Source organism: Spermophilus citellus (genome assembly GCF_964194105.1).
Source record: "Spermophilus citellus genome assembly, chromosome: 2".
NCBI classification, from domain to species: Eukaryota; Metazoa; Chordata; class Mammalia; order Rodentia; family Sciuridae; genus Spermophilus; species Spermophilus citellus.
Window position 1 is genome coordinate 240,951,771 of NC_138183.1, and position 16,447 is coordinate 240,968,217.

At 32.8% G+C, this 16,447-nt stretch overlaps 1 protein-coding gene across 1 annotated transcript; it reads left to right on the top strand.

Moving 5' to 3' along the window:
- Positions 1–2,063: 2,063 nt before the first annotated feature.
- On the top strand, positions 2,064–3,002 carry LOC308638872 (olfactory receptor-like protein OLF2; the record flags this gene model as incomplete). Its single annotated transcript, XM_081276783.1, has 1 exon — positions 2,064–3,002. The coding sequence occupies one exon, from the start codon at positions 2,064–2,066 to the stop codon at positions 3,000–3,002; it is 939 nt and encodes a 312-aa protein (XP_081132909.1).
- Positions 3,003–16,447: the final 13,445 nt, after the last annotated feature.

Below are 16,447 nucleotides of genomic sequence, written 5' to 3' on the forward strand. Positions count from 1 at the left end.
ACATTTATGTCATTAAAACAAGTAAACTGGCACACTGAGATATGGAATGTTGGTTGACTGCATCACTTTAGTGTTACATGACCTAATACTGGGCATTAAACTGGATAAGAAAGTAAGAACAATTTTTTTTTATGCTTTTAAAAACAGCTCTGCATTTATTTCCCAATTACCTTACTTCTTTAAAATATCAGATGTTAAACTTATTCCCAAGGGATAAAGTGATCAGCACCCAGGGGTCAAACACAGAGATGTTTAAAATCCCAGGCAATCTGAAGACAATAACTAGCCTTGGGAAGGATTAGGTGCATCCAGATACCAGGTCTGTAGCTCTGAATCAGGTTCTGAATTTTTTTATTTTTAATTTTACTTTTGTTCTATGTTATATATGACTTTAGTTTTTTGTAACACTTTTGAAATAAAAGTAAAATTGTTATATAACAGAAGAAGATTATGAAACTTGATGCAAACATTTACTATAATTACTTTATTTATTTAGCAATTTAAATAATACAAATATAGCAGAGAATACACTAAATGCTACATGGTATATGGTAATTATATACCATATACCATGTAGCATTATTAATTACTATCATTTGTCATTTAATCTCTTACCTGCATTTTTATATATCTTAAAACCTTTTCATATTACAAAGAAAATCACTGCTTTTAGAGATCTTTAAATAGTGGTAAATATTTAAATGACTTTATGCTGAGATACAGAGACCTGCACATTGACTATTGTACTACTGGTAAGGTTTCAAATTTTTCATTTTTCTTCATTTACCTTCAACTCCACTTTTCTTATATCTTCACTGGTCAAAGGTCACAGGAATGTTATTATAAGATGTACAATTAGTTTTGACAAAATATGACAGTGGGACCTAGAATTACATTGGCCTTTTAAATAAAAATTAGCAGAATTCATTGGTATAAAACAGAAACAGTGAACAATGAAAATAATAAAACATAACAACTTTGGGGAGACACAGTTCAGAGACAAATCTCTCTTGAGGATATGGGACAGTGAACAAATAAGATAACCATCATGTATTATTTTCTTCGTATGAACTTCGTATGAACAGATCCTGTGGATACTAGTTAATTGAAATGACTCATCTAGTAAACTACAGTGCTTTTCTTGCCTTTGTGTCACCTACCCTACCAATATCTCTGCAATTAAGTTCACAATGCCTTTAGAATCTCAGCCAGACCATAACCGCTTTAAAAGGAAAAAATGGTGCACTCTGGCATGTTTCCTTCTACCTATGCTAGTTTACTGCTCATGAAACCCAGAATACCTACTTGTCCAGAAACAACTAATCTTCCTATCCTAGTGAGTCCTCATCTACACACCATCTTCTTCCCAGTGACAATAGCATATAGACATATGATAGCAGCTAAACGGCACTAAGAAGGTAAAGGAGAGGTAGAAAGCTAGTCTAAGACTAATTGCTACTTGCTCAGGTATCCAATATAATGAGGGAACAAGAATGGGATATATACTTTATTTCCATTTTCACATAACTAAAATTCTTTCTTACAGAATGAAGAATTTTCTACAAATTTGAAATCAACAACAGTCTCCTCAGAAAATGTGGATATCTGGACCAACTAATTGTAGGAACTATTACATTAAATTATAAGTACATCAACTTATTAATCTATACAAAGAACTAACAAAAATATTTCCAAGGACTATATAGGTTTTCAGAAAAGCACCTGGCATAATTTAGATGAAAGAATGTTAACCTTTCTACAGAGTAAGATAAATATAAGAGGTACCATTATTCTCTTGATTCACATTAAAATAGACATATTTCCAGTAGAGAAAACTAATCTAAAAGAACTGTAGCATTCTTTCTTCTATGATTACTGGAAGGAAGGAAGGAAAGAAGGAAGAAAGGAATCAAGGAAGGGACGGAGGGAGGGAGGGAGGGAGGAAGGGATAGAGAGAAAGAAGATAAGAGTGAGCCAAGAGGTTAACTAGTACTAAGGAAAGACTGTGATGACCTCCACTTTCACTTTGTTTTTACATATACAGGAATTTCCAGATCTGAACAATGGCAGTTGAGAACTTCACTCTGTTTACTGAGTTCATCTTCTTGGGACTATCTGGAAGACAGGATGTGCAAAAGGGGCTCTTTGTGTTCTTCTTCCTTGTTTATAGCATAACCTTGATTGCCAATCTAGGGATGATCTTGCTGATCAAGGTAGACCCCAGACTTCACACACCCATGTATTACTTCCTGAGCAATCTGTCTTTCTGTGACATCTGCTATTCTTCCACTGTCTCTCCAAAGATGCTGGCTGATTTCTTATCTGAGCAAAAGGGAATTCCATATGATTTCTGTGCCATCCAAATGTATTTTTTTGGTGCCTTTGCAGATGCGGAGTGTCTCATGTTGGCTGTCATGGCCTATGATCGTTATGTTGCCATCTGCAATCCACTTCTTTATACAATCGCAATGTCCAGGAGGATCTGTACCCAGCTAGTGGCAGTTGCCTACCTCATGGGCTTGGTAGACTCAGCAATCCACACTTGCTTGACATTTCGATTGTCCTTCTGCAATTCAAATGTCATCAATCACTTTTTCTGTGACATCCCACCCTTGCTAGCCCTCTCTTGCTCAGATACCTCCATCAAGGAGATAGTGATGTTCATCTTCACTGGCTGTGTTGTAGGACTCAGCATTGTCACCGTCCTCCTCTCCTACTGCTACATCATCACGACTATCTTTAGGATGAACTCAGCTGAGGGCAGACGCAAAGCCTTCTCCACATGCGCCTCTCACCTTACAGCTGTGGCCATATTTCATGGCACACTCCTGTTCATGTATTCTCGACCCAGCTCGAGTTACTCAATGGACACAGATAAAATGTCCTCTGTTTTCTACACAGTTGTTATCCCCATGTTGAACCCGCTGATCTACAGCTTAAGAAATAAGGATGTAAAGGGTGCTCTGAGCAAAGCTATCAGCACTAACTTGTGTTGTGGGTGAAATCATGTTTCACACTCAGAAAATATCAACAGATTTTGAGAGTAAAACATAAATGCATTGACATAGGTTCTTATCAGTACAAACTTCGAAATATCTATTGTGATGAAATTGAGATTAAGTAGCCACAATTTTTGGTCTTCCTCTTTTAAGTGAAGAGCAAATGAACATCACTGAGGTATTTTGCAGAAAGTGTCCTTTAATGTCTCCCACCTTGTTGATGTTTGAGCCAGAAAGATGCCTTGCTAATTCAACACACCCTTCATAAACTTTCAACTTCAAATATGGGTTTAGTGGACACAGTTGACACACTGGAAGAAAACTGAGAGAGTAAAACTCAGTCTTCCTGGTTTCCTTCCTAAGCACTAATGTCTTTCTCTAAGTTTCCATTATAACACTTAGAATAACTAAATAGTAAATAAATAATTATGAATGAAAAAGAGGGAGCACATTAGACACAGTTTTTAAGGCAATGTTCTTGTCTGGTTCCTTTTCCATTATGTTTGGCTCTGTTGTTTGGGGTGTTTGGCTTCAGAGAGCCATTTGAAAACAGTAACTGAATAAACCAAGTAGTGTCTCTTGCAAAATAAATGCATAAAGGAGTATTTGTAAATTTAAAGGTTCTCCCTTCCTCACTTTTCATGAACTATATTGTTTTAGAGGAAGTCTCTCCACACCTCTTGGCTTCTGCTTAAACTGAAAGTATCAGTAAAAGAGGGCATTTAATGTACAGAACTTCTTACCTCATATTCACACTCTTCAGTCTGCCTCAATTAGCAGTAATAACCCCTGAACCAGAATCCCCAGCCTTTCCTTTCCCCTTGCAGTCTTGGCATAGGAGTGGACTTCCCTCTTTGCCCTCAGATTAGAGGACAGATGTGGTGCTGCACAGTTGGAAGCCAGAGATTTAAGACCAGGACCTTCTCCAAAGGCATCTGGAAAGGAGCCTCCTTCTCTCTCAATGGGTTCATAGCATTTTATAATATATTATTGTTAGTTAAAATTAGAACAATGGTAATGACCAATTGATACAGTTTAAGTTGTAAGGAAGAAGAATTAACATAGATATATATATATAAAAAGTAACATTTACATTATTATTTCCTTTAGAATGATTTATATTGGTTCTTTCTGTGTCTGAAAAATAAACTGAAACTCTATTATAAACAATGTTAATAATGGTCATTTAAGAGTGGTTGAGTGTCAGAAAATACTATAAATATTCTAATATTTAATTTAATTCGTGGCGAATGTTGTCAATGTTATCACTCATTGGTTAATCTGGTGATGAAAAATATCACTGAATTTCAGGCTTTCAAGAGCATTCATCTTATCTCAGGTTGTTGTTATAAAAGGAAGATTGTGTTTATGCAAGTTTTTCATTAAAATCCTCTTACCTACTTTTATACATCATTTTGTTTATAAAATGTGCTAAAAAACTATTACATTAAAATTTATAGGAATGAACAAATTTATAAAAATATGTAATTTTCTCAGAGTGTATATCTAGTATTACGGGCTGAATAATTTCAAAGAAACAAACAATAGTGTCCCATCTTTTAAATATCTGCTTATCTCTATAATCTCAGGTGGCATACTTATTGTTCATGGAATATATTACTTATCAGGAGCTCTTAATCATTGTCCAGTTTCCCACCTCAATGTGATTTATTAAAAACATATTTAATATATTGACATCTATAAAAAGCAAACACACATTGTGAATTCCTTTTGCTACATATTTCTCATATATTTTTGTCAGCTTTTCTTTTAAAGAAAGATTTATAACAGTGTTTAATTTTTGACTTTATTGTTTTGTTTTAATTATTAAAAATGATAAAAATAAGAGAGAATTTAAGAATAAAATTTGGACCTTAAAGTGAGCCAGGTATGGTTTTCACATCTGTGTGCTCTCATTACTAGGTGGTTATGTGTCTACGTTCAGGTCTTAGATTTTTCATCTGTTAAACAGGGGTTTAATATACACATTCTATGATTGTATCTGTATATCCATATTTATCAGTTACATACGTAAAGATAGTAGACATACATATGATATTGTTCTTGACAGTCTCTATGAGTCTACTGAGTCAGCTTGCAGGAACTGATCTCCTAGTGCTCCAAGAAAGGATGGTGTTGCAATAAAACCATGTCATGTGATGTTCTCTAGGATGTATCTCCCTTAGCTGGTCAGAATCCAACTTTAGAATATGGTTTCCATCATGTGTGCAGCTTTCTCCTTATCCTCCTCATGACCTATTTTCTTGACTCTGCCTTGGCTCCTGGCTAAAGCTGAGTAGAGGCTCCTCATGCTACCTCTGCTGACCTTCTGCCAAGCACATCTCTATGCTGCTCAGATCAGGCGCCTAAACTGCACTAAGGACTTCAGTCCCAGACTCCACATTTCCAAGAAATTTGGATAATTAATCCCACAGCAACTCATTTTATGTTATACTCTGTGGGGCTGATCCTAAAGGCTCTTGCTGAAATGGCAGCTATGAAGAATCAATAGCCATCTATTTTGAAACATCCATGCACTTCAAAAAATATTTACTGCTAAGTACTCAGGTTGAAGTAGTTAGTTCTCTTCAGTCTCAGAATGCCATATTCTTACTGATCATTATGGATAAATTATTTTTTACAAAAATACATCCCACTGTAGTGAGTGAAACTGTGGCTGCAAGTTACAATCCACCATATGTTTTCCCTGTCAGAAAGTCTTCCTCTTAGCTCATTGGATTTCTAATTATTTAACCTCATCTTCAGATTTAACTTTTTTTTTTTTTTGACTTCTCATCCTCACATTCTGTAAACGTTGTTTCCAGCAGCCAACTAAGCCATAACTCCACCAATTTCAGGCTTCAGTTCCCAGTTTTCACCCTAACATTAGAGAATTCATCAGAAATTTTTGCTTTGTACATTATATATCAAGAAATTTCAGACCCATTTGACTTTTGAGGAAACAGTCTAAGAACCAGACTTTATATTATAGAATAATATAAAGTTATTATTAAAATTAAATTATTAACAATTTTGTTAATAATTTACCTAGTTTTTAGCCCTCCTACTTGAAAATAACTTGTAATGGACACCTAAGCATATAATACCACTGTGGAAAATTAAACAAAAATATTATAACAGGAATAACAATTTTTTGCATGTCAGATTTATATAGTAAGAACTGAAAACAATCAATAGTAAACCTGTATTGTTTTTTTCATAAAATTTACTCAGAATATACACTGGGAAGACACTATGAAACAAACGCAAGAGATACAAATAACGAATAAAAATTAATAAATAATTTTTGTAGGAAAATAGAACACAGACATAAATAAGTGTAAGACACAAAATGATGAGAATAGAGTACTCAAAGTAATACACCTATGATTCCTATGAGATTTAGAGTACAGACTAATCTATGATTGTAATGGAGGATTCAGAATAAAATTTTGACAATAGTATTTAAGGAGTCTTTTTAGAATGAGTTAAATTGGAATAGGTAAAGTACAATGAACACATATTTATATGAAAATCAAAATTAATTGGCAAATAATCTTTGTTAATATAATTAATTTTCTTTCACAAAAGGAGCATTGTATTATTTCAGTGACTTATTCATTATTGACAGAAATTGTGAAAAAAAGTTAAAGAGTAAGAACAGAAAATGTGTAAGAATGAGACACACAAGCATGTAAGAAAAGGTAAATCTTCCCCTGAAATAGATATTAAATATTTCAACTGGGAAATAACAGATAGTGATGATATAAATAAAATGAGAATCTAGCTTCTCTGTTGGGCTCTGGCCTTTTATTTTGTGAAACTTTCATTATCCACAGCTTGGAGAAATATCCTTATTAAATTGACATTTGCAACAGACAGAAAATAAGTCAAAGAATAGATATGTTTGAAAATTACAAGACTGAGAACAATCTTAATGATTATTTTTATAGGAATTCTTTGCATCTTTGTTCCTTGGATTTTATATTAAGGGGTTCAGCATAGAGATAATCAACTTATAAAACACAGAGGTCACTTTGTCAATATCTAGTGAATGACCTGTCCTGGGCCACAAATAAATGAAGATCAGGAAGCCATGGTAGAGAGTGTCCACTATCAGGTGGGAAGCACAGGAGGAGAAGCCTTTCCTTCTGGCCTCTGCTGAATCTGTTCTAAGGATGGCTGCCAATATGCAGGCACAGGAGAGGAGAACTGTTAGAAAACAGATTGCCTCTACCAAGCTAGCAAAGACCACAAGAATGATGTCAAACATGCCAGTGTCAGAATTGAATCCCCTACACACCAACAAAGTGCTCTGAGCACAATCTTGCAACAGACCTCTTGGAGATAATAATGGTATTAAGCAGTGGGTTGCAGATTGCTATGTACCTGTCATAAGCCATGGCGGCCACGAAGAAGGATTGAACAGACAAAATATAACTCTGCAGTATAGTCAGTGAAACAAATGGTTTTCATATCAGAAATCAAGCTCACAGTAATTCAAGGGCAATGATAGAAGAGGAACATGCACCTATAAAGAACAGTATGCAGATGAAAAAGTACACTGGGATAGGCAAGTGGGAACTGGTGGTGATTAGTAAAATCATCCCAAGATTCCCCATCAGGGTACAGAGTAGATGGAAAACAACACAGCAAAAAGAAGACTCAAAAATTCTGGATGGTCATTGAATCCCTGGAGAAGGATTTCCATCTTTAATGTGTCACATTCCCACTTCATTATCTAGAGTGCTCCTAGATGGAACCATGACAGAGTAAAGAGGAAAGTGTTAATAATACCCTGGACACTCTTGGTGAAACTTTTAATCTTCTAACCATAGAATAATAACCTGCAAATAGACATAATTTGACTTCTTTCTTTCCTATCTGTATCCCTTTTATTTTTTTTTTTATCTTGAGTAAGTGTTCTAAAATTTCAACTTTTATGTTGAATAGGAATGTGAGAGTGGCTATTCTTACCTTGTTCCCAGTATTAGAGAAAATAGTGTCCATTTTTCCCCATTCAATATGATGTTGACTTTGTGTTTGTCATGTATAGCCTTTATTATATTCAGGCAAGTTTCTTCTATCCCTACTTTCTTCAAGGTTTTTATCATAAATAGTGGATATATTTTGTCAATCTATTGAGATTATCTTGTTTTTTTTTCTTTTTCTTCCTTTTTGTCCTTGTTTTTATTTGTGTGGTGTATGGCATTTATTGATTTGCTTATGTTGAGCCAGCATTGTATTGCACCCCTGGGCTGCAGTCAACTTGATTATGGTGTATCATTTTTTAATGTTGTTTTAGTAAGCTTTTTCACTGCTGTAACCAAAAGACCTGACAAGAACAAGTTTAGAGGTTTCTTTAATACAGTTTCAGAGGTCCCAATCCATAGATGGCCAATGGCTGCTCTGTGCCATAGAGGGAGAATATCATGACAGAAGAGCTTGGTGGAGGAAGGCAGTCAGGTCCTGACCACAAGAAAACAGAGAAAGACTAAGCTCTGCTCACCAGAAACAAAATATACACCCTAAGGCATGCTGCCAATGGCCTGCCTGTTCCAGATACACCCTGCCTGCCTACAGTTTCCACCCAGTTAATCCCTATCAGTTGATTAATGGACTAATGAAATTAAGGCTCTTATAACACAATTTCTTACCTCTAAACTTTCTTGTATTGTCTCATACTAGTTAGGTGGGACACCCCACATCTAAACTACAACAAATGTGTTGTAGAAGTCTCTTTCTCTTTTCTAATATTTTATTGAGGATTTATGCATCTATTTTCATCAAGTATGAAAATTTCATCATTATTTGTAGTTTTCTTGAAGTGTTCTTTTCCAGTTTTGTATCAAGGTGATAGAGGCTTAATAAAATGGTGTTGGAAGCATTCCTTTTCTCTCAATTTCTTGGATTAATTTAAGGAGTCTTGGAATTAATTCTTTAAACAACTAGTAAAATTCAGCTATAAATCCATATTTTTTATTGGTCTCTTTAGGTTTTCTATATCCTCTTTGTTCTCTTTGGTCAGTTTTGGTGAATCACGTGTCTAGAAATTTATCCATTTTTTACATACTTTTCAATTTATTGGAACATAATATCTCAAAGTAGTATATAAAATCCTTCTGATTTCAGTTGTATCTGTTGTAATTTTACCATTTTTGTCTCTTATTAAGTATAGCCCTCAAGGAAATACAAGTCAAAACTACACTGAGATCCACTTCACCTCAACTAGAATGACAATCCTCAAGCATGCAAATAACAATAAACTCTGGCAAGGATGCAGAGGAAAGGAACTCTTTTGTAGGTGGGAATATAAATTAATAGAGCCACTGTGGAAGTCAGAATAGAGGAGCTTCAAAAAGATAATAATAAAACTTCTATATGACCTAGCTACCTTACTCCTCCACACTAAAACAACAACAAAAAATAAATAAATCAGCTTAGCTTAGAGATCTATGCTTACCTGTGTTTATAGAAGCACAATAAATAATAGCTAAATTATTATATCAATCTAGGTGATTATCCACAGATGAATGGATAAAGAAAATGTTCTCTATTCACACTGAGGTTTTATTCATTCACAAATAAAAATGGCATTCTGTCATTTGTAGAAAAAAGGGATGGAAATTGAAGTCATAATTCTTTGAGAAATAAGTCAGAGAGAAAATATTGTATGTTTTCCTTCAGATGTGCAAGCTAGATGGAAAACATAGGGAAATAAAGGGACGCCATAAAAGTAGAAGGGTGACAATTGGGGTAGAGGCAGGGGTTCTGAGGAGGAAGGGCAGAGAGTGGGAATTATTGGGGATTGAAATTGATCAAATTGTGAATTCAGGTATTGCAGTATGCCACAACAAAAACTAGTCTGTACAATTGAGATGCACCAAAATAAATAAATAAATGAAATAAAATAAATGAATAATCTGTACTGACAAAAGCCCCCAAAAATCCTATAAAATAAATAGAATACTCTTTCTAAATCCAGTTGAATATAGTGATTGATAAAAACTAAGCATGTCTAGCATTAGTGCAGTTCAATGCATGAGTTTTGATTTTTAAAAATTTAATTGAAAATTGATCACCTCTGTCCTTAAAGTAGTGTTTCTCGCATTAAATAACAACACTACCAAAATGCTCACAGACTCCGAATCTGAGCATTAGCTTCCTTTTTCTAAAGTCTTTCATCTGTCATCCGCATCAAGTGAAAGTGACTAATCATGTTGTAAAAGCTGCACAAATCGCACCTGTTCCCCTTAGTGTGTGGGTACAGAAATAGCAGTTGTTTTTTGATTCTATTGATTCATTTGCAAATAAATAGTATTATATGTAATAATACAGATTTGTCAGGACAGGTTGGGGTTCTGCTTATATGAGCACCAGCAGATTTCACAGTTCTTCTGTGACAGAATTATGATTCTTTGCCTCACAAATGAAAGGATAAACTTTAATCAATGTATATTCTCTTTGTTAGATTAAAAATCACTATTCACTATGTAATTTATCCTATTTTTAAGAAGTTATAACTGTGTGATTTTTTTCTTTAAGTTTATTCTCATTAGTTATATGGGACAGTAGAGTGCATTATGACACATCATACATACATGAAGTATAACTTCTCATTCTTCTGGTTGTACATGATGTAGAATCATTCAGTTCATGTAATCATATATGTACATAGGGTAATAATGTCCGATTTATTCTTCTATTTCCTACCCCCAAACCCTACCCCCTTCCTTCACTTCCTTCTCCCTAATCCAAAGTACTTCTGGAATAGCAGTTCTTTATTTTTCCTTGTAAAGAAGAAAGGAATTCCACAGAGCTGTGTGAAATCTAGGCTAAAATAGAACACAGATGCTGAATTCTTACTTAAATGACTGGTCCTTAAACCTATCTGTTAGTAGTTAAGAAACCTTGGGTAGGTCAACTGCTCAGAGAGTTTCATTTTCATAATCTTTCTGATTCATTTCAAGTATTAAATGAGTTTTCTCCCAGAACCTCAATGTTAGAATAAAACATGTCAGAGTATTACTGTAGCATCCTTCATTGTAAAAGAAAATTTTTAAAATTTTCAAATTTTAAAAAAAGATGTATTAAATCTTAACTATAAAAATATTTTAGTTAGGCTTTAATAAAACAAAGAACCATAAAGTGAATTCTGACAATTCTTTAATATCTTTTATTTAATATTACTGCTCTAAATTTGAAACAATGTATTTTTACATTGTTACATTTATTAAGACTATTAATGGAAACCAAATGTCTTTGAAAATCACATCTATGTTACCTGTTAGTGCAAATTTAGAAAAAAATTTCAAATTATTTTTAAAATAAATTTTATTATGTATATTTAATATGTATGTATGATGTTACCAGAAACCTTTAGGTAGTAAAATGATTACTATAGAAAGTAGGTTCACATAGCTATCATTTCATATCATTTCTAAATCTTATAGCCTTATATACATTGCTTTTGGAATTCATTCACCATCTTTTACTGCTGGAAATTTTCTTATGAATTTTTTAGACCAATTGTTTTTGGTAAGAAAACTAAGCAACAAGTATTTCAATAGTTTTCAGATAAATCAGACTAAGTGACTTAATCAAACAACTGAGTTAAGTACAGGCTATCAGATTTCTAACCGGTTCCATTTTAAGAATGAAATGAGATTATTGGATGAATATAAAGATACTAATCAATCCTATTCACTAGTTTTTCCTTACAGTTTTCTTTCTGCCATATATCCTTGTTTTAAATATGAGTAAAATAAAACAAGGAAAAAAATAAATCACCACCCAAAATTTCCTTGCACCATCTTTTTCATCTGTTCTTTTTATACTACCTCTGGAAACCACATGCATTTTATAAGCATTTTGCTTTGATACATACTTTGTCACTATAGATTAGATTTTATTCTGATATAATTTTTATAAGTGGAAGTAGACATTATATATTCTCTCAAGTGTATTTTTCTCCTAAACATCACAATTATCTTGAAATTTATCCATGCTATTGCATGTTTCTGTGATTTACCCTTTTTATTTATGTGTATATTTGTAGTATAGGAATATTCTACAATTTTGCAACCACTCACGTTGACAGATTTGAGTTATTCCCAATGTTTTGGTTATTAGAAACCAAAGCTATAAATGCCCATTAAGAAAACATTGTATGAACATGGGGCTTTACTTAGGTAATACACAGAAACGAAATAGTTGTATTGTAGCACAAGTCTGTGTAACATTCATAGAAATTGCCCACATGTATTCCAAAATGCAACATTATACCTGCCCACCAGAAGTTCATGAAAGGTCATATTCCACAATATTTTCATTAATGGTACATATGATTTTTTAAAAATATTAGCTTAAGTATTATTTCAGGTATGTCATGTTATCTCATTTTGGCTTTAATTATCACTTCCTGAAAAATGATAGATGCTGTTCATATTCTCATTCATTAATTTTCCATCCAAAGATCTTCTTGGGAGAAGTTTCTATTGAAACCTCTGCTTCATTTTTTTATATGAATGGTTATTTTCTATTATTGCTGTGAGTTCTTCATTTTCTGACTACAAGTCCTTTGTCAGATCTAAGGTTGTCAAATGCTTTCTTCAGTCTGTGACAAAACAGACACATTCAAATCTCCATAAATCCATGCATATATAACAGACTATGTGTATATACAGATATAGTGCCTAGTGTTAAAAATAAGTACTTTCTGAAAAAGTACATATCTAATTACATTCTCTCCACATTGTTCTAGTTAACTTTTGCTATATGAAGTTCTAGAACAGAGGACTCAAAATAACCACTATCATTATTCTGTTGGTCTTCCTATTGACTATGGTATTCAGTAGACATCTGAGAGAGGTGAAAAAGTATCACACAAGTGACATAAGCATGTGAATGTCTCTAGAAAGACAGGCTCATCTGGTCCTCTTGCACTCCCCATGGAGTCTCAGAGTGATTCACATTGATACTTTAGCTCATTAGGTAATAGATTGTGACCACCCTCAGTATAATTTCTTAAAGACTGGAAATAGCACGACCTAGAATAATTTCTGTTTTCTTTCTTTCTTTTTTTTTTTTTTTGGTCAGAGCAAGTAAATGACAACAAAACTTTGAAGGGAGGCTAAATGGACACTGTGGTCTAAGGAGATGCATCTGAATGCTTATAGCTATCTTTAATCTGTTAAAATTATAATTGCAGAAATTTTTTTTTAAAGAGAGAGTGAGAGAGGAGAGAGAGAGAGAGAGAGAGAGAGAGAGAATTTTTAATATTTATTTTTTAGTTCTCGGCGGACACAACATCTTTGTTGGTATGTGGTGCTGAGGATCGAACCCGGGCCGCACGCACACCAGGCGAGCGCGCTACCGCTTGAGCCACATCCCCAGCCCCTAATTGCAGAAATTTTAAAATTCTTATATTCCTAAGTTAACATTTAATTAACATTTTAAATAAATAGTGACTATATGCGTGATCTCCTTTTGTTTCTGCTGTGCATAAACCTACCAAATTATTGAATAACACCTATATAGAATAATGTCAGAAATTTCAATCAGATAAATGTGGAAGCAGGGGTTGGCTCTAGATCCTTTAGAGGTAGCCCAATCAAATCCAATATTTCAGTGATAGACCAAGGTTCAAGAAATATGAAGAATCTCTTGATATGTGATATTTGGAGAACATAGAATTCAGTCTTCCAGTATTAACCAAGTTAGCAAAGAAATAGTATGAATAGTAGAAAATTAAATCACTTTCACAAAACATTTGTAACTGTTTTTTAGGACGATTTTATCTATGTACAATATTTAACTGAATCATTCTTACACATATAAGGTATATTAATAAAAAAAAATCCTGCAAACATATTATGCTTTTAACTTTTGATCACTGTTCTCTAAAATAGCCAAAAAATATTTAGTAAGCAATTAACTTTATGAAATCTTTTAGTACTGATTATAGCGAATACAAAAAATACATATATTTTTATTCCTTGAGGTTTAAACTTAGCAGAGAAATCCTCATATGGATGAATTACACATAATTCAAAAAGCAGTGTATTGACTATAGAGTATGCACAATAATCATAAAATCTAAGATATGTGGATGGATGACACATGGTTGGTATGGGAATGTGACAATCCTGAGTAAAAAATATGGCCTTTATTATTGCTATTGATATGAGTAGTTACAGCAATATTATTAAAACAAATAAAGTGGAAACACCCAAAATATCCATCCAGTAGAAATAAATAATCAAAGGGTCTCTTATTTATAAAATGAAATGCTATGCAGTCATAAAAAGGAATGAGATTCAGAAACAAGCTGCAACATTGATATACTCTGACAAAGGTATGCTAAATGAGGGAAGACTGACACAAAAGGACATATATTAGATGACTGTTTATACTTAGGATCAGTGAACACATAGAACCAGAAAATAAAGTTTCTAAGGATCAGGGGTAGGAAGAAGGAAAGTGACCCCCAATAGATGTGTTTTTTACTGAGGTGTTAAAAAATATTCTGGAAGCAGAGAGTGTTAAAGGCTACATAACCTTGTGAATATACTACATCCAAGGAAATTTTGATATTATAAGTGTACGATTTATAAAATATGAAGGATATCTCATTATAATTATCACGGAAAGGTACTGATCATTTCATTAAATATTAGTGAAGTTACTTAGTAATTACTTATTCATTAAGACTATTTAAAAAAGCAAAAAAAATGAACAAAAGAAAGGTGTTGGAAATGACTAACCTGGGGGGCTGATTTCCCTCACATTCTGCTTTAACTAGACAAGGATGACATAGATCATATTTTATAGTAAAAGGTATGTATGTATTTTCTGTATTTTGCGCCATAAAATTTACTCGTAGCTTTCATTCTGTCATAGATCAGATTGCTGATGATAGTCAATAATAATAACTCAATCTTTCATAAAGAGGTGGATGTATTCAGAGGGGAAAATGAAGAGCCATAAATATAATTAAGTCATAAGTTTGCATAACAACAAAGCCTGAGGGAATAGCCTCAGAGAGTTAAGTCTCAAAATTTACCTGGTATAATTCAATGCTACCTGCTTAAGTTTCAGTTATCAAAGAATGTCAGGTAAGTTCGTGTCAGGTAAGTTCCTGAGTTTCCAAACTCAAAGACTTGAGGTTTAAAGAAATGACATTGAAAAAAAAAGACATCTAGATGAATAATTTTATGCCAAGTTACTCTGTTCCATAAATTCTGGTTTAATGATCAAAAATGGTGATTTCTTCTCAAAACTGGAAGACATGAATAAATTTCCTATCCATTAAATTTCCTATTTATTAATTTTATATTAATATATATTATAAAAAATATTTACTTGCTTTATACTATATAAGTATTTACATTAATTTAAGTGGTTTTGTTGTTACTTTTCTGTTTTGTGGTTTATTTAATAGATATTTGAAGTACTGCATTACAAATAACTATATATGTAATTTCAACTCAGTATGAGTCATATAATATTGTTACTTAATCCCAAAGCATAAAAACAAAAATCCCATTTATATCTATCCCTCACTATTTCTCATATTCCAGATAGGAATCATACACACTTGTAATTACTTCACAAGTACATAAATTCACTTATGCTTAAGTAAAACACGCCTATTCAAAAATCCTTATTCTTTTTTTCTTTCTTTTTTTTTAAATATAAGTGTCTACTTAAGATCTAGTTGAAATGTGAATATATGTATTAAATGAAGGTGGTTTTACTGTCTTTTTAGCATTTTTCTTTGCATGGTCAGTAGGCTTATCCTTTAATTCCATATTATCTCTAAAAAGAGACAATAATCATTGTGGTAAAATCATACAATATTTATAAAAAATACAGAAAGAAATGAATATTTATTTTATATTTCACAAATACTAAAAGCCACATGTAATAACAGTATAATAACATTTTTCAGTTTCAGTAGTCAGTGATACACTTAATATTCCTAGAACTACTACAATGATCTTTTAAATAAAAAATGATTTTTTAAAACTGATGTCATTGAAATTACCCTTTTAGTCTAATGTGAATGTTGTCAATTCTCCAATTGCAATAGTTTGTCTAGTGTTTCTTCCATTTATTTGAAAGATGAATACAGGTTTCAGTAGAGTAAAAATATACTGTTAAGGTAAAATCCAGAGGAAGTAATGAAGTTGTAGAAAGTCATATATTTCTTGAATGACATTCAAATTTGAATCAAAAATTTTTACCTGCAGTCTCTTATTTATTATGAATACTGTCAAGCAGATGCAATTGTTTTTTAAAAAGTGACAAATAAATGGTTATTCTTCTGAGACTAAAAAGAAAAATATCAGAAACAAATGGTGTTTTGCTATATAGGTACAGTCTGTATGTAAAGAATGAAACATGAATCTTTTTTTTAATGATTTTCTCAAAAGTTTAGGCAAAGA